We start from the raw sequence: 26,820 nt of genomic DNA, 5'->3' as shown, positions 1-26,820 counted from the left end.
AACACAGGAACCGCTGGCACAATCAGAACTCGTTACGTATTTCTGAAGGAGGGACTTCATAGAACAAGGAAGTCATCAGCCCGTTTTTATGACAGTGGAAACAGCGGTATACAGATAAGTAAATTATGTGAAAAATACTGTGTTTTTTTACACGCGAAACATGAACACATGTTATATTGCACACTATAAACACAATCAAAGCTTCAAAAAACCACGAAAAACGGGACCTTTAATTCTTGAGTTGATGATATGAGCTATCTTTATTTTTCCTTGGAAGGCTTCATTGTGTTTCACGCAGATAACTCCAACAAAGCCAAAACAAAGATGTAAATCTTATCACATTCCACAATAAACTGATTCTGAAATGCTCTATAAAACAATTATCCAAGAGTCATAATTGTTTTATAGTTCATTTCTGTTGTAGAATCTGTAGGCTACCATGAGCCTTATGGTTACACGATGGCTGCGTTCACAAAAAAACAAAACAAAAAAAAAAAACAGATTTTTTATACTCACATCTGACACAGATAGGAATTTGTTGCACACATGTAAACACAAAAATCTGCATGAGATCCAATTTTTCGCATACATTTTGAGCCACTTCCAAATGTGGTTTTAAATCAGATACATATATCCGATATCTGGATAGCCTACATCTATATCTAAACAAGTATATCCGATTGTCCTTGGAATTCCAAGCCATTCCAAGGCGATGGCGACACGCTTGCCCACAAAATTGTATTATGAAGCAGACGTGTATGTGCTCGCACTAAAACTGACAGCTTTCTTTTTTCTTTTTTTTTTTTTCTTTTTACTGAGGGGGAAACTTTATATTTAAGAAATTGCTCACACACCAAAACATTCATGAGTACAGAAGCTTGTTTTTAACCCCTGCTCTGTGAATTTTTCATCTCGTTGCCGCCAGGGCCGGGTCTAGGGGGGGGGCTAGGAGGGGCAATGCCCCCCCCAGATTTTTCTTGTGCCCCTCCAGATTTCTCTTGTGCCCCTCCAACATCCCCAGGATACTCGTTTTTTTTTTTTTTTGTGATAGCGCACAAAATGTAAAAAATATATCAACACTAAATTAGTTACATACGCGAATTACTAGAAACATTGTGCGGTTGTATTTTTCGGGCGCGCCTCACGGCGCGCATCCTTTTACAGTTCTCCCTCACAGACGTGCTCAGCTCTTGCCATAATTACAAGATTTCAACTTGTAAAAAGCATTCATGTCCTCATCCACATCCTTTTTCTAAGAAGTTTTCCAAGACTTTTGCACACCTTATCTGATCACTTCTCAAGACGGCCATTGACAATCACTTGAGCAGATGACATGCAGCTCCTTCATAAATGCGCTCTAGTCTCTATTTAAACGTGCACACACCGTTAATATATTGCTACACGATCATGGAACACTTGAGAATTTAGCTTGAAATTTTAAAATTGTGATTTCCAAGTCAAGAAAAATCTCGAAAATGAATAAATTAAAAACTAAAAAAAATATATAGATGTAACTATTCTAGGAAAATATAAAATAGTTTTGCTCAGTTATGTTCAGCTCTAGATATTCTATCAGCATATTGCGCTATTTGTTGAATAGTAGCCTATTATTTGATGTGATAACACCTTTCAGAATCTGCAAAATATCAATAATTTAAAAAATAAATAAGTGAGATCAAAAATAGTTTTTTTTATTTAGCACTGCAACAAAAATGTATTATTATGAGATGTTTACATATAGTCCACAATATATAATATCTGCCTTTACACAAATTAAGCAGTTTATATATACTTAACTTATTCTCAGTACTGTGTGTCATTAATTTACAACTGTTTTTATAATTTTCTTTATGATAAGATCCATGTTTGGGACTCTCCTCATACCCAACTGTTACAAATGGTGAAAACATTTACTGATACTCCAGAAGGAAACAATGCATTAAAATTCAGGGGGTATAAACATTTGCACAGGATGGTTTATTTATTTATTTATTTATTTATTTATTTATTTGATAGGGACAGTGTGTGTTAATGGACAGACATGATAGTACATGAATGTAAACACACCGGATTGTAGCCGAAGGCTAATTTCCATCCGTTGTCCCGGGTGGGGGGGGTAAATTGTTTTTATTTTGTCTTCTGGAAAATGTTTTACGAAGCTTTGGATAGAACTAAAAAAAAAGTAGATCTTTAAATAAAATAAGAACTTCCAGTCTTATTCCAGTCAGAATTTCCAGTCATCCTGTTAATAGGTTTACAACCCACTGGCTCTCTTATTTTGTTGTGTTGTGTTGTCTTGGGCATCAGTGAATGTTTGCAGCTTTTGATCATCCAGGTAACAACACACACTATTAAGAATCAAGCATATAAACTTTTGAACTGGATCTTTTGTGTAAATTCAGTTATTATTATGTCTTGTGGTTTTTATTTTTATATAGCCAAAATAACTGAGCACAATATAGAAATGAACCAAAAATATAGGGGGGGAAAAAAGGAAAGAATCATGCAACCAGGTCTTCTAATGGTTTAAATTTCTTCAATGAAACAAGTTCTTCTTCCATTTTTAAATTTTACCATTCTTAAAGATTTAGAGTAAATCCAAAATTCTTTCTGAAAAAACAGAAAACAATGGCTTTGTTTTAAGGAACTTACAGTAAATTAATATAACATGAATATAACATTTTCCCAAAATGAAAATATTGTTCAGTAGAAATTGAATGTGTACATCTTCCATTATTATACCAAAAGTTATGTCATTTTTAGAACATTTTTGTATTAATTGTAATTTTAAGCTATTCGTATAGGCTATGTTAGACCAAAAGTCTCTAAACAGTCTAATTAAACAGTTGTACTAACTAAACATTCAAAAAACAAATGTACTGTTGTTTCAATTTCAGAATCACAGAAAGTACTTTTGTGATTAATATTAAATCTGAAGCTGTTATTAATCTGAAAAAATCATTAAAAATGAATCTGAAAAATGGAGGAAACTGTTTAGTAGTTAAAAGGGGGGAGCATATTATGCTGCCCCACCAAGTTTTCAAAATGCCCCCCCAGTCACACAATCCTAGAACCGGGCCTGGTTGCCGCTGTTGTCAGTGACGACGGCTCGTGCACAGACGCGCGCTTCAGTCCCGTTGTGGAGACTCTAACTATTCGTTCCATTAAAACCACAAAATAAAAAGCACACAAACTTGCAGCTGCCCTTGATATACAATCACTGATGAACGCGTTGGTTTTAATGACAAAAAAAAAAAAAAAAACAACAACTAGTAAAGGATGGCGGATTCGAGCCCATGAAGCTGTGAATATCTACCCGTAAAGTTACCCGAGTATTATTCAACTCGCACGCTTCCAGCGGAGCTGCAAATGTCGTGAATAATTTGTATTATTTTTATATATGGAAGTAACTATTGCATTAAAAGGGTTTCTGTATGAATTCATGTCAATAAATTAAGCTCAATGTACCATTGAAATTGATTTGTAATGTCATATAGGCTATTTTTGGTACGTTTCACCAAGTGCAGTGTAAAAAGGAGACATCCGATACAGGTCGCTTTTAAAAGAAATGTAAGCACGTCGTCCAAAAAAATCGGATATGGTCAAAAGATCGGATCTGTGCATTAAGACTTGCAGTGTAAATGCGGCCTAAGACTTGAAGTGTAAACACAGCCGATGAGTCAACTCACAGTGTCTGCTGCTGCTTTGCAGGCCTCATAGGCCTATAATGTAAGTCATAGAGATAACTGCTGATTTATGAATCTGTGATGCATGATCAAAAGTGAAACAAAGTTTACTCACTGTTGAATAAAGAGTGTAAACTAGTTTCACCTACACCTACCTGAATGCAAACCTGTTTGCACAGAAACAGTGGATTGAGCTTTGACCTGTTTTGACAAGCCTTGCAAAGCTTTCACGTGTAAAATTGCATCACTTAATTTGCCAGTTATAACTTAAGGCTACTTTCCACATTTACGATCTCTTAAGAAGACACTTTCCTTCCTAAACAGCTTCCTGTATAAATGCTAGCCAATGAATACATTGTCAAGAGACAGTCAATAGAGCTATAATGTATAAAAACAGAATAAATATTTTTGTAATAAATATAATTAATATAAAATACTGTAATATTGCAAAATATTATTACAATTTAAAATAACTGTTTTCTATTTTAATTTATCTCTGTGATGGCAAAGCTGAGTTTTCAGCAGCTATTACTCCAGTCTTCAGTGTCGTATGATCCTTCATGAAGGAATTTCTGCAGAAATCATTCCATCAGTGAATAATTCATAATGCTGTTTTATCAGACTAATATGGAATAATTCATAACTGTATTTAAAATAGTTGTTATTTTAAATGGTAATAACATTTCACAACATGTCTGTTTTTACTTAAAACTGTATATATATATATATATATATATATATATATATATATATATATATATATATATATATGTTTTTTTTTTTTTTAATTGAGAGTAGTATAAGCAAAAAAAAAAAAAAAAAAAGAGAAAGAAATGGTCAATATTCACTTTTTTGGTAATAAGACACTTTTATTGATTTTACTGATTTGGACCGACATGCTAGATTTCTATACAGTGTGAATGGTAAAGCTAGCTCTGAATCAATCAGGCTGGCTCCATTGAGCTAAAACATATACACAGGGAATGGTTGCACCCTTAAAAGCATTAACTCAACTCACGCACAGACATTCACCCAAGGCTGATGTAGCGTTGTGTCAATCACAATGACTACTGGAATTACAGGTACACTGATGATATGATTCCATACAGGGAACATGTCTGCACCCTATTCAATTCAAATGAGAACTTCTTTTCAGAAGTGAAGAAAACAAAATGTAAACAAATCTTCATAAATCATTAATCGACCCCCATCCAGCTTATGCTAAGTGACGCTCTTCTGCACCTCTCTGTTATCGGAGAAGGCATTGGCACAGACAAATCTGATTTTCCCTTTAAATCTCCAAACTATCCATAAGCAGGAAGTGAAGGGTTTTATGAGTCAGTGCTGAATGATTCAGTCAGTTACAGTGTAGGTTACCATATTCCAACTAAAAGCTGCTGGGTTTAATAAGAATAAACTGGCATGTTAACAATTTCACTTGCTTTCTGATGCTTATGTTATGTGCTCGTACTCATTTCCTATTCACCACAAATAGCTAGACATGACTTGTATCTGGCGGTATGTGAATCAACTTTACAAATAGTTTATCTGTACAGTGACCCTCGAGAGATTTACGCTACAGTTTGAACTCTAAAGTGGTTTCAAGGACAGACATTTGACAGCAATTTTGAAACATTTACAACTTTCTTTCTTGAAAAAGTGCATTAAGGATTCACATGAAATACAATTCAAATAAACTGATATACTACACAATGTGTCTCCCCCCTGGTCAGTGCACTACAATTTACTGGCCCAAAGAGCAGCTGTAGACATGAGTGGGTTCCTACACAAGGCAAACACTATAATGCTGCATAATGCTAATTCTTTAAAGTGAACTATAGGACTATTTTCGGAGGAACGTCCCACCTTTGCATTTCTGATATTAAAGCCTGTTTGAAAATGACAGCTGATATATTTACAATAGAATTGGACAGTTTGATCAATCAGCGTGGAAATTGCAAACAAATTATTCCAATCAATTAAATATGAATGACCAAGTTTAGTTGTGCATGATTTGCTCCTCTGTCACATTCATAGTCTTTCGACTATCTGCAGTACGCTATAAATGACTGACAAACATTCTACAGAAGAAAGTGGATCCTTCCTTGTAATCAGGATGTTTGCACAAGCCGTTTGCTTTCAGTGCGAACAGGAAATGATAGAGAAAAACAATTGCTGTAAACATTCAATAAACTGTAATTAAAACATGAACTGTACATAGAAATGAAAAAACTTACACAGAATGTGACAAGGTTTCAGGGGATCTGCAATGACACGTTCACAAACACACATAAACAAAAACATGTCCTGAAACTTAAAATGTCAAGTTCTGTGTAACAGCAAAAAAAGAAGGCAAAATAAGTTGATTTAATGAAGTGCGTTGAGTCACAAAAAAGTCACGTAATCTTGTGCACAGTAGCCAGCAGGATTGAGAAGATACTTTAAAAAATGGCTAACATGCATGTTTGCTGTATTTTCTGGGTTATCTGTTGTTTGAATTTCCTTCTTGCTTATGAATTCTTTGCTCTAATCCTGCTTTTTATGGCAAAATTATAATTTCTTGTCTGTATCTGTTTTAGTGCTCATCCTTGTATACAAAAATACAAAACAAAGAAAAAAAAAAAATCTACATCTCTACATTTTCAAAAAGTATACATGTTGGACATAGTTGACATTTTTATTGATTTTTGCCCTTCACTTTTCGAATTTTTAGGATTTTTGGCAATTTTGTTACTAAAGTATAGGTACTATTTTACAATTGAAACTGATGTAACACTGAATCCAACCAGTTACTAAAAGTCAGATGGGAAGGCCAAATATCCAATCTGAAAACACAACTGGAAGCCAACCTAGAGGAAGCAACACAAGAAGCATGTGGTGTGTAGATGATGCTGAAAATCAGATGTGAGCTATTAACAGGAACATCCGCCCTCGGTAGTTGGAGGTTCCTGTGGTTTGTCCAGTTTAATGTCAATCACTGGAGAATGCTGTTAAGGAGCAAAAACTTTAGAATTTCAAGAACTGACATCAAACAAAACTGAAAAGAATCAAACTATGAGCAAACAGGGAATGATATTCCTTTTTAATGCAACTTTCTTTGTATAACTTAAAAATATGCCTCAATACTGACCCCTCCAGACATTACCAGTATAGCATATGTCTGACGAATGGTATCTTCTACAAAAAGGCTTTATACATAGGCAAAACGATGTTTTCTTTGTAATGAAATGCTATCTTAGCAGATAAGAGCTACATATTTTGACAGCACTTGTATTTTCCCCTTTTATTTATTGTGAGCTGACGTCCGGCAGGAAAAAGAGAACGGGTGCCATCTAGTGGTCCTTATCGGAAATGCAAAACAACGCTAATAGCTTTTTTTGTTTTTTTTTGTTTTGCGAAATCTCTTTCCTTGAAAACATAAAAAGAATCTCATTCAAGTAAATGTTAACTGGTGTCCCTGAGAGATGTGTGGGTTTAGTGGGGCGTTTATGCTTGTTCAGTCACACCAGCTGCTCCTGGCTGCAGCCCACTCTCTGAAATGTAATGGGCTCATGTTTGCATTCATGAACAAATGTCGAAGTGGTGAGTGGTGTGATGTGTGTGTGTGTGTGTGTAGTTTGGTTAATAGCGACTGCGTAAAATGATTTGTTTAATTTCACTAAATCTGTCACATTAGGTTTCATTCATATACATATTTAGGGATTTGTAAAGGCACAGCCTATCATAACCTTTAATGCCACTATGAAATCAAAATGGACAATTCTTATTTTTTGTTGAATATTGCAGTATTTTTTATATATATATAAATTATTATATTTTATTATTTATAAATGTTTAAAACACGACTTTTTTATTTGCCGTGGGGATGCATCATATTACATCAGATTAATTTGAACTTCATTTTAACATTTAATTTGAACTTCATTTTAACATGTGTACACATGCAAGTATACATCCAATGAACACATAATAAACATACCCTGCACCTCTATCAGTCACACAAAACAAACAGAAAGAGGATACTTTGTATTATTCAAACTTACTGGATAGAAAATCTATCATATTCTGCTGCCAACATGTTCACAAAGAAGAGAAAAATGTTACCATAGCAATAGACTTTCCACTGCCACTAATAACAAGTGACTGAATGTGGGAGAAAACGTAATGAGAGGAAAATAAATTAGTCTCAGTGTGAAACAAGGCCAATATTTAAATTTCATGGTGGAAATGACATGAATGATGAAAATCAAAAGTATATTACCCACCAAAACCTCACTTTGGTAAATGAGACTTTACACTGTCAAAAAAAGACAAAATAAATTACTATTAGCCTACTATCAATTAACAGTTGCAATACAGTTGTACAGGATCACTCAGAATGCTACAGCTCTATGCTGATGAACAGCTGTTTTATTACCCTGGAGCTTTCTAATGTCAACTTTTAAAAGGAAGGTGACAACACAACAAAATATTTTGCTGTTGATGTCAAACTACACTATTTTCATGCAATTTTGTCACTTTATGACATAATGGTGTGACAAAAGACCATCTCTGCAGAATCAGAACTTCTACATCTTTGCAAAACTTCTACATCTTTGCATCTTTGGCCCCGCCCACAGGCACATTAGTGAGATACAGGATCACTGGAGTACTAAAAATAACATTACCTTCCAAAGGATCCTAATAGTAGGAAAGTGGTTATTTAAATATGTTAATGTCTCAGTAGAGCATTATTGTTCGGTAAATTTCATTGTGTATTCTTTGGTAAATCAGTCACAATTTTGGTGCAGGTTTTGCAGACTTTTACTGTAAGATATGGACCAGACAGTAATGCCATAAGAAGTAACCTTGTAATTGCTAATGTCTAATGCCTATCAGGGGATGTAGCTCAGTGGTAGAGCGCATGCTTTGCATGTATGAGGTCCTGGGTTGCATCTCCAAGCAACGTTAGCCTTTTGAGGGAGTCATGGCCTAATGCTTAGAGAGTCAGACTGGTAACCCAAGGTTGTGGGTTTGATTCTCAATAGCGGCTGGAAATTACTGAGGTGCCCTTGAGCAAGGCACCTAACCCTAAGGCCGTGTGTCCACCAAAGCGTTTTTAGCCAGCTGAAAACGCTAGGCGCTCTGTTTAAAACGCCTATCTGTGCGCGCTTGAGAGCGCTTCTGCTGCGCAGCGTTTTTTTCAGTTGGGACGCTTTGTTGCTATGATACGGAATATCCGCGGCACTGTTACCTATAACTGATTTTGCAGGTAATTTGTTTCAGAATAAAAATGTTGACACAATGTGAAATTACTTGCTATGTATTTTTGGAGACCAGCAATATTAATTTCTCATTCATTTTGTTCCGTACTCTGCTTGTTAATGTCGTTGTACAGCAAGAATGTTGTGACAGTTGGTCGGTGTTGTATTTGTCCCGCCCCTCCTTCACTCTGATTGGATGGCTGGCTAAGAAGTGACAGTGATGAGCGCAGCGTTTAACTCAAAGTTGAACATTTTTCAACTCGAGGCGACCGGTAAAAAACGCAGAGCTCTCATCGCTTGAGTGTGAAAAATACGCTCAGCGCCTCGTTACGCTCCTGGCGTTTAAAAAACACGGCGGTCCCATTGAAAACAATTGAAAAAGTACGCTAGTCGCTGGAAAAAACGCTTTGGTGGACACACGGCCTAATCGTTCCCAGGGCGCTGCAGCAAATGGCTGCCCACTACCCATTTATTGCTGTTTATCAGTAAATCAAGCCAGTGACTAAATGACTAAACTTCTCATGGTTTCTCCCTTTATAATCGCTGGAGCTGTCAATCACACAGAGAGAGTTTATTAGTGACGAGTTCTGGACTCACGTCATAACTCCTGTTATGATGCTGTCTACGCTGCTCAATGAATCTCTTATTTACATCATGTTTGCACTATTAGTTTTGATGAAAGCATTTGTGAGAGTGCAGAAAGTTGAAATGAGAAGATCATGACATGTCTGTCATCGGCTACAATGCTCATCACTGCAACCTTTTATGCGACAACGGGTAACTAGTAGATCTAAATATAATGCTTATAAGTCTTTTCACGATTAGGTAATCTCGATAGCTGTAATAGTAAAAATGTAGAAAAAGTTTTCAAGAGAGTTCCATGTGTAATACTAATTTCATATGCAAAGAAGTTATCCAATCATAGCAGTGGGCGTTTACAATGAAGTCTCACAGCAGACACGCCCCTTCCAACAGACCGTTCAAATCAGAGGGCTAAAAACAGAATAGAAAATGGCCGTTTATTTCTAAATTGTGACAATCTTTGATGTAAAAATGATACTGACATTATAAGTGCACCTCAGGAAACATTATAAACAATAATAAAAAAAATGCAGTTCATGACTGTTGAACTGACATGGTCTGACTCGACTAATATGAGCCACAGCTCTACAGCCTGAGGGATGATGGGAAACTCCTGCAAAACAGCACAGAGCTGTCACCTAATGCTGTCTGTCAACTGCTTGCACACTGCATTGTCTATATCAGTGATTCTCAACTAATGGGTTGTGATCAAAAAATTGTTTGATTTGTTTGGGTCACAGACAGCAGGGAAAAATGTTTAATACAAATAATAAAATGCGAATAACTATACCGTTATGCATATTTAGACAATAAAAAATGGGTAGGCTAACTTTTAATAGTATAAGGGTAAGACATATCTTTTGGTTTTGATGTCAGAGACTGTGCGTCTAATCAAATGCTATGGTATTTTGGTGCAAATTTATCTGTCACACAGTAGAAGCAGACAAAATCATTAAAAATCATCAACAAATCTTTGCAACCTAAAACTAATTTGGAAAGATTTTGATTTTGCTTTGTTTAATAGAATAATGATTTCCAGTTCCTTTTTAAGTAAAGAAAAACAATGAAATGTGGCAAGTTTAATCCATTTGTGTTTATATATGTGCTATTTTGGTATGTTTTTTTCTCCCACCGTGTTGATTGTATGTTTTTTTTAACTGACTTTAATAACATTATTGATATGAGATAAAAAAAATATGTTTCTGGTTTGGGGTTGTCAGAGTACATAAAACAGAAAGAGTAGGGAAACATTGCACTAGAGGTCATATGTTAAAGTACTGAAAGCCAATCAGTTTTTGCTTGTTTAAATGTAAAGTAGAATGCAGCAGAGTAAACTGATTACAGAGCAAATTACATTTGGAAATTCGTTCTGAATTGTTGAATTGTTTTCGTTTTGAGCACATAGAAAGGATACTGCCCTCTTTGCTTGTCTCCTGCATGCTCTCCATTCCTGGAAGGGCAGCTGCCACACGTCGAAACAGCTGTGGGGAAAGAAGAGATGACATGGTTAGAGATTTTGTCTTGGTAATTTGAAAACTTCATCCAAAAATGCTCACTGTTAAGTCATTTTATGGTATGCTTCGCTGGCAAAATCCAGTCATTTTAATAGAAATCTATGTGATCTAAGGTTTATCTTCCCATGCAAATTTGGCAAAGGGGTTCAGTTGGTTCATGTGAATTCTCCGCGTTGATCAACAGAAAGCTGCTTGGTTTGATAGGGGTGGGGGGAAAATGTATTCTCTGAAGTATCACAATTCTCTCTTCAATGATTCTGAAAATGTAAGCTTCGTTTTTTTCTAGCATATGTGCGATGGCTCTTGTGTGCTCTAGCCTAGAGACAACCGTATTCTGCCAGCTGCCAATTACACACAAACACACACAAAACCATTGAACAACTATATAAACATGCCGAAGGTTTCATGGTTGAAGCAAAACTCAAGGGCAATCGCAGGCTTCATTGCACAGGATTCTCATGGCCGTTTTCAGCATACGCCTGTGAATGACTCAGTGTAAGTTGTTCAATGCACTAACATCCCCAAATGCTTTTATAATACAAAATTTATGTAAACACAGTTATGTATATACTTTTTTCTTTTCTTTTTTTTTTTTTAAATACCATTTTGCTAGAGAACACCCTTATTTATTGGCTGGTGTTGCATGGAGCTGTTTGAAGCTGCCTAAAAATGGATTTTGGACCATCAAAAATTGTCTACTTTTGGCACTATTCACTTGCATTAGATGTATACAAATCCTGGAATGTTTTCCTTCAAAATCTTAATTTCTCTTTGGAAATTTCCTCTTGAGAAAAGATAGTCATATACATCTTGGATGGCCTTGGGGTGCATGAGTAAATAATCAGGATAGTTTTGGGTTAAAGCGGAACTCAGTAAGATTTGCGAAGCTCCCCCTACAGGTTTCTTCAGTGAATCACACTGTCGTAAATACTCCAAGAGCAGCTCTGGACTACAACGACTACAACGCTCACCAGCACAATAGTTTTGCAAATACAGTACAAGAAATCTCGATGGAGGTGGGTAATTTTCGAAATTGTCTTTTAAAGTCATAATATATACATTGTTTTTGAATTACCGTAAAGCATTTTATCACGAAATTGTGTTGGGTCGGCGCAGCTCAACTTGCAAGTGCTGTTTTCTGGCGTAGACGTGCCAGAGGGGGTTAGTGCTCGCCTCAAACACACCACTACAAGTCAATTAACCATCGTAAGGACTTAGAAAACTATTTATGAAGGTAAAAAAAGTTACTTAGTTCTGCTTTAACTATTCATATTTACTTAAAGCTACAATATGTAAATTTTTCGCCACTTCACCTCATTTTTCGTCTTCACCTCACAGCAGTGGCATGTCCAGGATTTTATATATGGGGTGGCAAAGGGGGGGCAAGAGTAGATTGAGAGGTGGCAGCTAGGCTTGCCATGGTGTATGTAAAACTAGTTATTATAGCCTATGAGGAACAATATCAGTATTTTATACCAATTTAAAAGGGGAAACAATATAATATACTTGACAACAACATTTCCTAACTAAAAATTACTGTGCACTACAGGAATGTGGTTGGGAACTCCTGCTCTAGTACATAAAACATTAAAACGTGAGTAAATGATGACAGCCTTTTCATGTTTAGGTTAACTATTCCTTTTAAATATGATTAAACCTAAATGAAGAATTATGACAATACTGTTGCTATGAATGCACCATGAGGTCCTACTGGACATGCACTTGGTGTTACAGTCTTCCTAATGCTGCCTTCTGCCTCTCTGTTTTGCTCTTCTTCTGCATCACTTTTGTCTTTCAGTGTATCCTTCTTTGTTCTCTCCCTTCACCACTGTGCAGTTCTGCACCTCCATTGCATAATTATGTCCTGCCTCTGCTTTTTGCTCCTGTTTTTCTGCCTCATCTCCTTGCTTTGATTGTTTTTTGTTTTTTTTAAAAACTGTCTATGTCTCCCGTCCTCTTTATTTGGGCCTTCTCTCATAGAAAAGACACACACACACACACACACACACACACACACACACACACACACACACACACACACACACACACACACATTAATGGAGACTATTGCATATACACTCACCTAAAGGATTATTAGGAACACCATACTAAAACTGTGTTTGACCCTCTTTCACCTTCAGAACTGCCTTAATTCTACATGGCATTGATTCAACAAGGTGCTGAAAGCATTCTTTAGAAATGTTGGCCCATATTGATAGGATAGCATCTTGCAGTTGATGGAGATTTGTGGGATGCACATCCAGGGCACAAAGCTCCCGTTCCACCACATCCCAAAGATGCTCTATTGGGTTGAGATCTGGTGACTGTGGGGGCCATTTTAGTACAGTGAACTCATTGTCATGTTCAAGAATCCAATTTGAAATTATTCGAGCTTTGTGACATGGTGCATTATCCTGCTGGAAGTAGCCATCAGAGGATGGGTACATGGTGGTCATAAAGGGATGGACATGGTCAGAAACAATGCTCAGGTAGGCTGTGGCATTTAAACGATGCCCAATTGGCACTAAGGGGCCTAAAGTGTGCCAAGAAAACATCCCCCACACCATTACACCACCACCACCAGCCTGCACAGTGGTAACAAGGCATGATGGATCCATGTTCTCATTCTGTTTACGCCAAATTCTGACTCTACCATCTGAATGTCTCAACAGAAATCGAGACTCATCAGACCAGGCAACATTTTTCCAGTCTTCAACTGTCCAATTTTGGTGAGCTTGTGCTAATTGTAGCCTCTTTTTCCTATTTGTAGTGGAGATGAGTGGTACCCGGTGGGGTCTTCTGCTGTTGTAGCCCATCCGCCTCAAGGTTGTGCGTGTTGTGGCTTCACAAATGCTTTGCTGCATACCTCGGTTATAACGAGTGGTTATTTCAGTCAAAGTTGCTCTTCTATCAGCTTGAATCAGTCGGCCCATTCTCCTCTGACCTCTAAAATCAACAAGGCATTTTCACCCACAGGACTGCCGCATACTGGATGTTTTTCCATTTTTCACACCATTCTTTGTAAACCCTAGAAATGGTTGTGCGTGAAAATCCCAGTAACTGAGCAGATTGTGAAATACTCAGACCGGCCTGTCTGGCACCAACAACCATGCCACGCTCAAAATTGCTTAAATCACCTTTCTTTCCCATTCTGACATTCAGTTTGGAGTTCAGGAGATTGTCTTGACCAGGACCACACCCCTAAATGCATTGAAGCAACTGCCATGTGATTGGTTGATTAGATAATTGCATTAATGAGAAATTGAACAGGTGTTCCTAATAATCTTTTAGGTGAGTGTATGCATATATGATAAGAATGAGAGGTTTGCTTTGTGTTTTGCAGCGTTGAGCAATGTAGCCAATAACAGACATATCTGTTGATTTTTTTAATGCAGTGCAGTGGCCAATCAGAAGTATTTAAGTTAATCAGAATTTGAAAAGTTTTTATTCAGTACTGAGTTAGCGAATCCTTCCAATGACGTGTAGACACAATGTAAATAAGAGATTTATTGTGCAGTGTAGATGGCTTCATTGATTATAATATGATTACATTAACCATGTTTACTTAGTATGATTGCTTTGTGAGATTGCGATGTCCTGAGATCAGATGGATGCCTTTAGTGATTATAGAGCACTCTTTGTGCACTTTCTAGGCTATCCATTCAGTATTTTAATTTTGAAACCGGGCCTGTGGACAAGAGTGCGTTCTTCCGACATACTGAAGCGGCGTAGCCTGCACTCCAGTCTGTGGATTCACTCCGATCTAGCTTTTTCACTCAGCCTACTGCAGGGACAGAAATGCACCGTTATCTGAATAAATTAATTTCAGACATGAAACTAAATTGTGAATAATAGTTCATATTAGATGTGTGCTTTTAAAGTGTACCAATCTAGGTAAGATAATCTTTTATTAAGAGCCGATGAGGATGTTGACTAATGCCAAACCAAAACGAAAATTATATACAAATTGTGAATAAAAACAGAATGCAATGATGTGGAAGTTTCAAATTTCAATATTTTATTCAAAATACAACATAGATGACATATCAAATGTTTAAACTGAGAAAATGTATCATTTTAAGGGAAAAATAAGTTGATTTTAAATTTCATGGCATCAACATCTCAAAAAAGTTGGGACAAGGCAATGTTTACCACTGTGTGGCATCCCCTCTTCTTTTTATAACAGTCTGCAAATGTCTGGGGACTGAGGAGACAAGTTGCTCAAGTTTAGGAATAGGAATGTTGTCCCATTCTTGTCTAATACAGGCTTCTAGTTGCTCAACTGTCTTAGGTCTTCTTTGTCGCATCTTCCTCTTTATGATGCACCAAATGTTTTCTATGGGTGAAAGATCTGGACTGCAGGCTGGCCATTTCAGTACCCGGATCCTTCTTCTACGCAGCCATGATGTTGTAATTGATGCAGTATTTGGTCTGGCATTGTCATGTTGGAAAATGCAAGGTCTTCCCTGAAAGAGACCTTTGTGTTTTACATGTGCGTAAAAGATTGTGTATAGAGCAATTTTTTGTACACAAGCTCACTCATTCTGAGCAACTTTGCCTCTAGGACTGCCTCCGTCCATTGAATTGTTTGTTAAATATTGGAGATTATTTCAAAATCCACCTTTGGCAAACTAGTACTAGGTTTTTGGCTCAACCTTAATAACTGTTAAAAAGCTTTAAAAACCATGTATTTCTTATGGTAAATTGCCTGTATTGGCTGTAAATGGTCTTTTTCATCTATGATCGAGATGGTTACAGGCTTGCTAAATAAAACACAATACCTTTTTAAGCATGTGCTTAAAGGCCTTTAAGCATTTGAACCCCGATAATTTTAATATTTTTTATTTATTTATTTATTTTTTTTAACCAGAGCATAATTTATCTAGAGTCAACAATATTTAAAATAGTCTAGTGACCACCACTGTTATACTGTACAGCTTTCTGGCAGAGCACGAGCTGAACAATTTTTAAACCAGAAAAAAAGGGGCTCGGAGAAAAGTGGACTTTCTCTGGTGTATTAAAGCAGACCTGTTCTGTAATATACTGTATATATTAATAGAAATGAAGATCCCATGCAACCAGTTCTTTTCAGAATCATAAATGTCACAGATTAAAACACCTGCTGACCTTTAAAGCGGACTCTGTGTAGAAGATGATAAAGGAACAGCAAAAAGCACTTAGTCTGGTTATGCCTTTTGAAACTTGCAATGCACTCCTAGCATCCCGCTCCTATCAGGGCAATTAATGGCCCACCACACACCTCCATTTACAGCCATCATCTATAAAGGGCTGTCCCCAGAAGCTATATGAGGCTATACAGCAATGATATATAGCCCCACTCACTCCCAATCATATCAAACAGGGCAGTTAGCTTATGTAGCCAACACCACCCCTTTCATTTTATGTCATCAATCACAATGGACAAGCCACAGGGAAATGGGGCACACTGGACCATTAAGCAGAGAGGGTCAGAAAAAACACTCATTTTGTTAACTACCTTCAGGCCATTGTTTTTGACAGGAAAGACAGAGAGAGCCATAAGAAAATGTTTTAATGTAGCTGGGGCAAAAACAAAGGAACACAAAACCATTCCAATTAAGAAAAACACAGACAGACCCTGTTCCAAATAGAGCACTTAATGTTGACTTACAGGCTTCACGCATCCATGAACTCGAACATGATCATACGGTGTCACATTTGTCATTTTACATTTCAGAAGGGTGAGCATGAGCATCGGCACTTTGCAGCTGCTAGCATAACACAACTAGTGTTAAGTGTTAGCTAACATATTTTTTAGCTACTATTGTTAGTAACAACATCTTTTAAGTTCTTTCTCATTCAGCTCTCTGCCTCTTTTCAGTTCAAATTTCAGTGTTCAATGTTTTTGTTTACCTGGGAATCTTACTTGGGGATCTTTCTTTACTTCCTGAAGTAGGCTACATTTTAGCCAGTGTTGGGGGTAACGCATTAGAAGTATCTTGAGTTACATAATCAGATTACTTTTTCAAGTAACCAGTAAAGTAACGCATTACTTTTTCAATGTACAACAAAATATCTAAGCTACATTTTCAAATAAGTTAACACAAGTTACTTTTTTACATTTATTGACTGACAGCTCTCCTGTTCTCATGTTGAGAGAAATAAAGTGCAGTGGTGTTGCGTGCGCTGTGTGAACGACTATTATTGTAGTTCGAGACTAAATGTGAACATGCATTTACTCATCTCACTTGCACGAAAACATTCAGTATTCCTCAAAATGAATAACAACAATGAAATGCAATCTTAGAATTTTACTCAAACCTGTAACAATTAACTATATCAAATTACACAAATATACTTTATGTATTTAATTTTACTTTATTAACCAATTTCTTTGCTGCTGACCTTCTAATTCAACCATACTAATAAGCAAAAATTACTTTAGATTACATTTAGAAAGAAGAGTGTTGAACTTCCTTCTCCTGTATCCTATTCTTCTTTAATCCAGAATGGCAGCACAGCTGAAAGGTTTGTTTGAGCTTTGCCCTCTACTGTACAGGCGTAAATATGCATTTCATTTGCCTGAGACTTATTTATTTCACTTTTGGTGTGAAAGGGCCTTAACATTTGCCAAAAAGGAGGGAACGGAGACGTTATGTTGATACTCATGTAATGGGGTCTAGTCTAGGAGCCTAAACACCTCCAAGTGGTACAAAACGAGCCAATAGGAATTGGCCAGTGAGATTTTACATGCCGGATCCCACCCACCCAGCACATCCGGGTATAATTAGGACCAGCATACTCATTTTCATTCATATTTTGCTGAAGCAATATGAGGCTGAGGCAATATGCCGAGACAATGATCCTGGTCCTTCAGTGATGGATCAGGGCTATGGCAAGGGGACGTAACGTCACCGCTCCCTCCTTCAAGGAACAGGGGTTAGTAACCTAGACGTTCGCATTCAGTCAGTCACGTTCAACGTTACGTCGATACTGTCATAATGTGGTCCCAATGGAAAATGCCATAGCAACTGAACTGTGTTACGAGTGTTGGAGATGCAGATGCTGGAGATGCAAGTGCTGCTCACAAACGCCGTAACCTACCCAGCGTCTGAAGTAAGCAGAGAAAAGTTCTCTATACCAAGGGGCCTTACTCAGGAGATGGTCAAAGCTGCTGTTCCTTACCCCAGGAAAGAATGCTTCGGAACTCAATTCTCACATTTCAGCCATGACCAACACTAAGGAAGTGTTCCCAGTCCCTAGAGAGGGAAACGCTACAGAGACCACAGGGAGATAACGTTTGGAAATACATATATGGACTGACCCATGTGGCAGTACTACATATGGAAGATCTCTGAGGTAGGTCCTACCTAGCCAGGGAGGAAACGCTACAGCACAGAGACAGGGCAGAGCAGCCCAGGGAAAGACACGGGTTTACCGTCATGGAAACCGTACCGTGGACAATACACATATGAGATTACCCGCAGGGAATTGCATCGTATGGTCATCTAGCCAAGTAAAAGGTCTGACGTTGGATGCCTCTGCTGCGTCTGACTGACGCAAGATGCTGGAGGAACTCCATAGGGTTCGCCATCTGAGTAACTGAACTGAGGAGCAGAATAAGCGTTCAGATCCCCTCCTTGGAGGGAAATGGCGCGGAAAGCGAGAACCTGTGGCTATCTACTTGTAGACAGCACACGGGAGGACACCGGGTCCACTCTGAGATTATAAAATCTAGCGAATATGTTCGGTGTCGCCCAGCCAGCAGCTCTGCAAATGTCTGCCAGAGAGGCGCCATAAGCCAATGCACAGGAGGACACAAGATCCCAAATGGAGTGAGCTCTCACTCCGAGGGGGCATGGCTCGCCTTGGGACTGGTACACCAAGGCAATGGCTTCCACTAACCAGTGGGCCAACCTCTGTTTGGAGACAGCCTTTCCCTTCGGCTGACCTCCAAAATCAGACATGAGCTGCTCTGAGCCTCTGAAGCACTGCATGAGGTCCTTTTATTTTTATTAGTCATTTTATTTATCCTCCTGGCACCTCTCAGGAACCTGATGATCAGGTTGTGCTTTCCTAGTGACCTGCCACCGACCACAAAGTGATGTGCTGCAATGGTGGCCACATAGACCTTCAAGGTGGAGGGGGACAGCCTCTGCTCCAAGCCATCTTGAAAGAAGGAGAGCATAGAGCTGACCGGGTATTTATGGGGGTCTTCCCGGCGGGAAGAACACCACCCAGTGAACAGACTCCACTTCAAGGCATAAGCACGCCTCATAGAGGGGGCTCTAGCCGAAGTGATAGTGTCAACTACCACTGGCGGTAGGCCACTTAAGTCCTCCACTTCCCGTCCAGAGACCACACGTGGAGGTTCTAGAGGTCGGGATGTGGGTGCCATATGGTGACCTATCCCTGAGAAAGCAGGTCCTTCCTCAGGGGAATCCGTCAGGGAGGGGCTGCCGCAAGGAGCATCAGCTCTGGGAACCAGGTCTGGTTGGGCCAGTAAGGTGCAACTAGTAAGACCTGCTCCTCGTCCTCCCTGACCTTGCACAGAGTCTGTGAGAAGTCTCACTGGGGGAAACGCATATTTGCGTAGGCCCCAGGGCCAGCTGTGTGCCAGTGCATCCATGCCGAGGGTCCCCTCGGTCAGGGAGTAAAACAACTGGCAGCGAGCGGACTTCTGGGAGCGGACTTCTGTGTGTCCCCGCGTCGGCTCCAAATCAGCTGGACCACCTGGGGGTGGAATCTTCATTCCCCCAGGAGCGTGAGCTGTCGTGAGATAACGTCGGCTGCACAATTGTGCTCGCCTGGGATGTAAATAGCGCGTAGTGACCTGAGCTGCCGCTGATTCCAGAGGAGGAGATGGCGGGTGAGTTGGGACATAGGAGCGTAGACCGGACCAGTACATGCTTGTCGTGCAGCAACGGTTGAAAACGGCACAGGGCAAGGAGTACTGCAAGCAACTCGAGGCAATTGATATGCCACCACAGTTGGGGTCCTGTCCAGGAGCCCGAAGCTGCATGCCCGTTGCATATGGCACCCCAGCCGGTGGTGGAGGCATCTGCCTGGACACTTGTACTAAGGAAACCTCGGCCCGTAGAAAACAACATCTATAATGAAACTTCATATTCTTACAAATTATAGCAATGAAAGACTGTTACAACAATTGACTCTATTATAATTATTTTTATCCACACATGTTGAATATTGCATTATTTACACAAGAGTTCAATTTCGTCCTGGAAAGAACTTGACACCCTGCAATTCTTCAATCAATATTTGAGACATTATTTTGCAATTACCTCTGCAAGGTAATCAGTTTAACTAATGTTGCTGTTATTGGAGAAATAAATAAGAAAATTTCAGTATTGATCGTTATCTCAGATGAATGCAGCTCCCTGCTCTAGACAGTCAAAATCAAAAGTGCAAACAAACATGTGCTCCAGCGAGACACACACACACACACACACACACGTAACATTGTAAAGGCTTGGAAATTATCTCAATTTGTAATGGAGACTGGAACAAGTCAGCTCCACGTCTGGTGCCAATAATATGTTGTGTCAGAGATTTAGTGTCTTCTAGTGTTGTACTGTCAGTGCTGAGTTCCTGTGAAACAGTGATACATGGCTTTAAGAAGAATGAAGGCTTAGTGTCCAGTACATCTGATTGAACAATGCACAATAATATAGCTCATTCTTAGTTTTGAATAATGACAGTATAAGCCTCATGTTTAAGTTTCAAACTGTATCTGTAAAATGGAGAGACTCTAAATTTTAAATGGATGACTTATGTTCGAGGCAGTTGTAAAATAAACACACCTGTGGCTGCACATTCAATATTAATGCACAATAGTAATATAGTTCAATTTTAGGACAATGCATTATATTACTTGGTGGAAGAATTCTTTCCGTATCAAATCATCTTGATAATTATCAACAATAATTTTAACTCTTTATTGAACTTTGATATCTTATTATCAAAGTGCAGGGGTTTTCAAACTGGGGTCCAGAGACCCACAGGGGGCCACAAGAGGGTGCTACGGGGTGTGTGGTAAATTCTGAGAAAAAATACATTAATTAATAAAAATTGCTTTCAATTAATGGAATTTTTTAATATTTAATTTTTTCAAATTTACTAAAATATTCTGAATTACATATTTCTTTTTTTTATTTTTAATAAGTTTTATTTGATTTTATTTTTATGTATTTTTTATTTATGTCAAACATCCCTTGCCTGCACTAAAATAACTTAAATGCAGTGAACTATAATGTACTGTAATGAGTGGCTCACTACTTTATTTTAAAGACTGTTGAAATAAAAAACCTCATAAAAAAAAAATAAAAATTATCTGAAAGCACTATGACTATTTTGTAATATGACATCTCTTTCGCTAAAATCATACTTAAAGATACACAATAAGTAAGAATATTGTACTTGACTAATTACACGAGACTTGACAAAACGATGCAAATCTTGATCATTCTAACAGAAGAGAGGAAGGATGATGACTGAACGACTAGCACAGTCTGTGATCCAGTCAGACAGAGCTGACGCTAACATACACAAACACACACACCTTAGCCCACACAACACACACAGAGTGCTGTACGCACTTCCGGCTCTCAGAGAGAGAGAGAAAACACAGCAGAGCTCGGCGTCACATCTGATCTCTCCCACCTCGGCGCTTAGTCATCCTGAATCATGCTTTTAAATGCATCTCAGAAGAGAAATCCGAAAGAATGCAGAGCGTTTCTCACACCCACACACCGTGCCCGCTCATTCCGCTGACAGAACAAGGTGGTGAGGTAAAACATACCTGTTTGACGTTGTAGCCCGTCTTGGCACTGGTCTCGATAAACATCACACTCAGCTCTTTGGCCCGCTGCTCGCCTTCTTCAATCGTGATTTGCCTGTGAAAAGGTTGAAGATTTTAATCCATTTAATCCAAGTTAAATAAGTTTATTTATAAAATATTATTGCACTGTGATGACCACTTCTAAAAAAAACCATGAATTTCCATGCCGGTTTATTGCTGGTCTGGATGCTAGACCAGCATAGCCATACTGATCAGCAGCAAAAAATTATGGTCAACCGACATAGTCTTTCTGGTAAAGCTGGTTGACAAAGGTGATCTTGCTGGTTAAGCTAATTAGGAAAAATACTTTTTGTGCACCAAACCAACAAAATAACGACTTTATTCAACAATTTCACCCACCAGTGGTGAACCACTGAAATCAAGTGACTTTCACGCTCTGAACCACCGATTTGAAACAAAAGATTTGTAAAGCTTCGTAGCTTCATGAAGCAGTGTTTCGAAATCGCCAAGTCATTATTTAGTTTTTTTGGCACACAAAAAGTATTCTCATCACTTCATAACATTAAGGTTGAACCACTGTAGTCACATGAAACTGTTTTAATAGTACCTTTAGTACCTTTCTGGGCATTGAAAGTGGAAATGCTGTCAATCGAGGCCTCACTGAGCCACTGGATTTTATCAAAAATATCTTAAAGGGTTAGTTCACCCACCCGTAAGACCTTCGTTCATCTTCAGAACACAAATTAAGATATTTTGATGAAATCCGATGGCTCAGTGAGGCCTCTATTGCCAGCAATGTTACCGAACCTTAGAGTTCGGAGTGCCAAAGTCATGTGATTTAAGTAAACAAGACTTTGTTTACGTGATCCGAACCACTGATTCGAAACAAAAGATTCGTAAAGCTTCGAAGCAGTGTTTTGAAATCGTCCATCACTAGATATTGTTGAAAAGACGTTATTTTGTTTTTGGTGCAAAAAAAGTATTCTCGTCACTTTATAATATTAAGGTAGAACCACTGTAGTCACATGAACTGTTTTAATTATGTCTTTAGCACCTTTCTGGATCGTGAGAGGTTCAGTGACATTGCTGGCAACAGAGGCCTCACTGAGCCATAGGATTTCATCAAAAATATCTTAATTTGTGTTCTGAAGATGAACAATGGTCTTAGGGGTGTAGAACGACACAAGGGTGAGTAATTAATGACATAATTTTCATTTTTGGGTGAACTAACCCTTTAAGATAAATGGGGATGGGCTAAAAGATACTTTCTCCAGACATCCACGGTGGGGACATCAGAATCGAAAACACAACACTTGCTGGTGACCAGCTATACTGGTCTTGGCTGGAGGGGTACCATGAAGAATAATAGCAAAGAAACAGAGGCCGCATATGACGGCAAATAATCCTTCTGCCAGTAATGGCAACCAATTTCACGAGAAAGTCAAGTCTTTATAGTAGCCCAACAAGATTTATGAAAACAGCAATAATGGAAATGTGGTATTTGATAAAGTGGTTAGTGGGTCACAGATTATGGGTGAAGTATTATCAGACAGCACAGGCTCTGAGACAACAGCATCAGTCATTGCCTCCCTCCCTCATATCTACTAACTCTAATTAATTGATGTTGAAACTGATTAATTGCACAGAGGGAAGGCCCATTAATTAAGCCTCATTTGTATGACACACTTGTGACAATAATCCATGTCTGTGACTCCGAAGCATGTTTGTGTACGTATGTGACAAAGTTTGTGAGGTGGTTGAGAGAAATGAGTAGGCTGAAGAGGAGACTAGCTGTATCTCAGAGCAGTGGGACGTGAATAGGACATGCTGTATTTAAGCCACTGAGCTCTGTCTGCTGGGACAGCCGTGATGTAACCACCTAAACTCTTTTGTTCTCTCCACAGACAGGAGCTCAGAGACATAAGTGAGTTTATTTAACTCGTGAATTACATTCCTGGTTCACTGCTTCTCAAAGCACACAGCACATAGCACATTCTCTGTAAATGGTGCCATTTCTGCCCCCAAGACATATAATTACAATGAAACTTAATTACATTATTTGATTAGATTTAATGCTATTTAGTATGTCATTCAAAAAGTAAATTATAAAATAATACTAAAATGTTGTAATTGTTTTTCATCTGAATATGAGCCATTTTGCTAAATCCCACTGATCAACATTACAGTTTACATTTACATTGTAAAAAAAAATAAAAATCAATTTCAAATAAATGTTGTTCTTTTGAACTTTCTATTCATCAAATAATCCTGAAAAGAAATTTATCAATTTCCACACAAATATTAAGCAGCACAACCGTTTTCAACATTGATAATAATAAAAAATGTTTCTTGAGCAGCAAATCAGCATATTAGAATGATTTCTGAAGGATCATGTGACACTGAAGACTGGATTAATGACTGCTGAAAATTCAGATTTGCTATCACAGGAATAAATTACATTTTAAAATATATTACAATAGTTATTTTAAATTGTAATAATATTTCATAATATTTTAAGAATTAAGTGTGTGTGATATTAAAAATATCACACAGACTTAATGTATAATACTTTAAGAATCATGAAATGTCCTCATATTTCATGTTTACGTCGTAATACCAGTATAATACCCATGTCATTATACAAATTTGTGTCCTCATAAATCACAGAAATGCACACACACACACACACACACACACACACACACACACACACACACACACACACACACACACACACACACACACACACACAAAATACATGTCAGCATGCCATGCCACCTATTGCTCAGTAATTTCATTTACTACCAGCAGCATTTATAGCACTAGTTTGATAAGTAAGGATATGCCACTCTGATTTTCTTCCATTTCAGAGTGTCAGAGATAACATGGTCTCTTCAGAGATGCAGTCCTCAATTTCTAATCCAGGTTCATCCATGGCATAACTATGAAGTTCCCCGCCCCAGTGTGCTTTAAACTGTTTTTCACTTTTCAACTGAAACCCTCAGGGAAGGCAAAGGATGTCAGCCCAGTTTAAATTTTAAAAAATAAATAAATAAATAAAGTGACGAAACATAACAGACATCATAATTCTTTACATCTAAATAAAATAAATGAATTAAAAAACAACAACAAAAGGACTCCAAACCTGACCTGAATCCATCTCTGGCTGATAACTGTGCCCTCACAGTAGCCGCAAACTAAATATTTTGATATTCACGTCACAAAATGTGGAATTAAGCAGAAGTTATTAATGTTGATGGAGCAGAATATCTTGTCATTCTAAATCTCCTGCCTTCTCTGGTACATCTTCCGGCCATTAATGTTTTATCCGGTGCTATCTTAAGCTCACAGAAACAGCACACACAGCTTTAGCATGTGTCTCTGCCTTTATTCATAAAGTTGTTGTGATTACATTGAGTTTTAAAGTAATCTCTTTACTAACTCATTCATTCCATTATACTCTATGAAATGGTGAATATTTTGTTAAATCTTGGTCATTCTTTTCTGTTTAACAGCATTCAGCACTGCTCTCTGGTACATATTGACCTTGAAATATTTGATTACCTGTGCTTTTCCAAACAACACATTTTCTTTTTTTCAAGTGGATAGTAAATTGATTGTGTTTGACACTTTATATTGATGTATACTACTAGGTTGGGCTGAATGTGTCTCTTTTTGTTTGGTATTGGCTCAAGGGTAGGTAATCTCAGCTGACATCATGTAGGGTGTCTGGAAGAGTGCAGTACCATCTGTTCCTCTGACAGAACAAACATCCTCTGGACCGAAATTCATGCAATACACCCACACTGACTTTAGATCTGATATTCCAATAATATTACAGTATGAGATGATTTGTTGCGAAAATAGTCTCTATTGGTTACACGTACACACACACACACACACACGTCTGGTTCACTATCCTTGTAGGGACTCGATTTTCCTGTGTATTAACCACGTAATAGATTTTATACTGTACAAAACTGTATATTCTATCCTCTACCCTTACCCCTACTCCTAAACCATACCCATCACAGAAAACTCTCTGCATTTTTACATTTTCCAAAAAAAAACAAAAAAACAAAAAAAAAAACATCATTTAGTATGTTTATTAATCCATTTCCCCCATGGGGACTGCTGGCTGGTCCCCACAATGTAGGTGATCTCAGTTTTACTATCACAATGTAATATAAACCTGTACACACACACACAGGTTTGTTTTGCCATCTTGAGGACATTCCATAGGCGTAATGGTTTTTATACTGTACAAACTGTACATTCTATCCCCCTGCACTACCCCTACCCCTAAGTCTACCTATCACAGAAAACATTCTGCATTTTTACATTTTTAATAAAACATTGTTTAGTATGATTTAAAGTTATTTTAAAGGTGCCCTAGAACGGTCTTTCAAAAGAGGTAATATAAGTCTAAGGTGTCCCCTGAATGTGTCTGTGAAGTTTCAGCTCAAAATACCCCAGAGATTTTTTTTAATTAATTTTTTTAACTGCCTATTTTGGGGCATCATTAACTATGCACCGATTCAGCGCGCGACCCCTTTAAATCCTCGCGCTCCCTGCCCCCCAAGCTCTCGACTATAATACAGTGCATTTACAAAGTTCACAAAGCTAATAAAACCCTCAAATGGATCTTTACAAAATGTTCGTCATGCATGCTGCATGCATGCGTCGGATAATGTGAGTATAGTATTTATTTAGATGTTTACATTTGATTCTGAATGAGTTTGAGGATATGCTCCGTGGCTAACGGGCTAATGCTACACTGTTGGAGAGATTTATAAAGAATGAAGTTGTGTTTATACATTATACAGACTGCAAGTGTTTAAAAATGAAAATAGCGACAACTCTCTTGTCTCCGTGAATACAGATGGTAACTTTAACCACATTTAACAGTACATTAGCAACATGCTAACGAAACATTTAGAAAGACAATTTACAAATATCACTAAAAATATCATGTAATCATGGATCATGTCAGTTAT

General features: G+C 38.0%; 1 protein-coding gene across 2 annotated transcripts in view; it reads right to left on the bottom strand.

The window, feature by feature from the left end:
- Positions 1–4,534: 4,534 nt before the first annotated feature.
- The window catches only part of rab6ba (RAB6B, member RAS oncogene family a), a 123,663-nt gene continuing 101,377 nt past the window's right edge, over positions 4,535–26,820 (bottom strand). For both annotated transcript variants that reach the window (XM_048199693.1, XM_048199694.1), the window contains exons 6-8: positions 21,824–21,917; positions 10,926–10,992; positions 4,535–6,663 (exon numbers count right to left, since the gene is read on the bottom strand). In XM_048199693.1, coding sequence (XP_048055650.1) covers positions 6,599–6,663; positions 10,926–10,992; positions 21,824–21,917 — 226 coding nt within the window. In that variant the 3' untranslated portion in view covers positions 4,535–6,598. The remainder of the gene's footprint in view (positions 6,664–10,925; positions 10,993–21,823; positions 21,918–26,820) is intronic.

Source organism: Megalobrama amblycephala, linkage group LG8 (assembly GCF_018812025.1).
Source record: "Megalobrama amblycephala isolate DHTTF-2021 linkage group LG8, ASM1881202v1, whole genome shotgun sequence".
In the NCBI taxonomy this organism is placed as follows: Eukaryota; Metazoa; Chordata; class Actinopteri; order Cypriniformes; family Xenocyprididae; genus Megalobrama; species Megalobrama amblycephala.
This window is presented reverse-complemented; position numbering and strand designations above follow the sequence as displayed.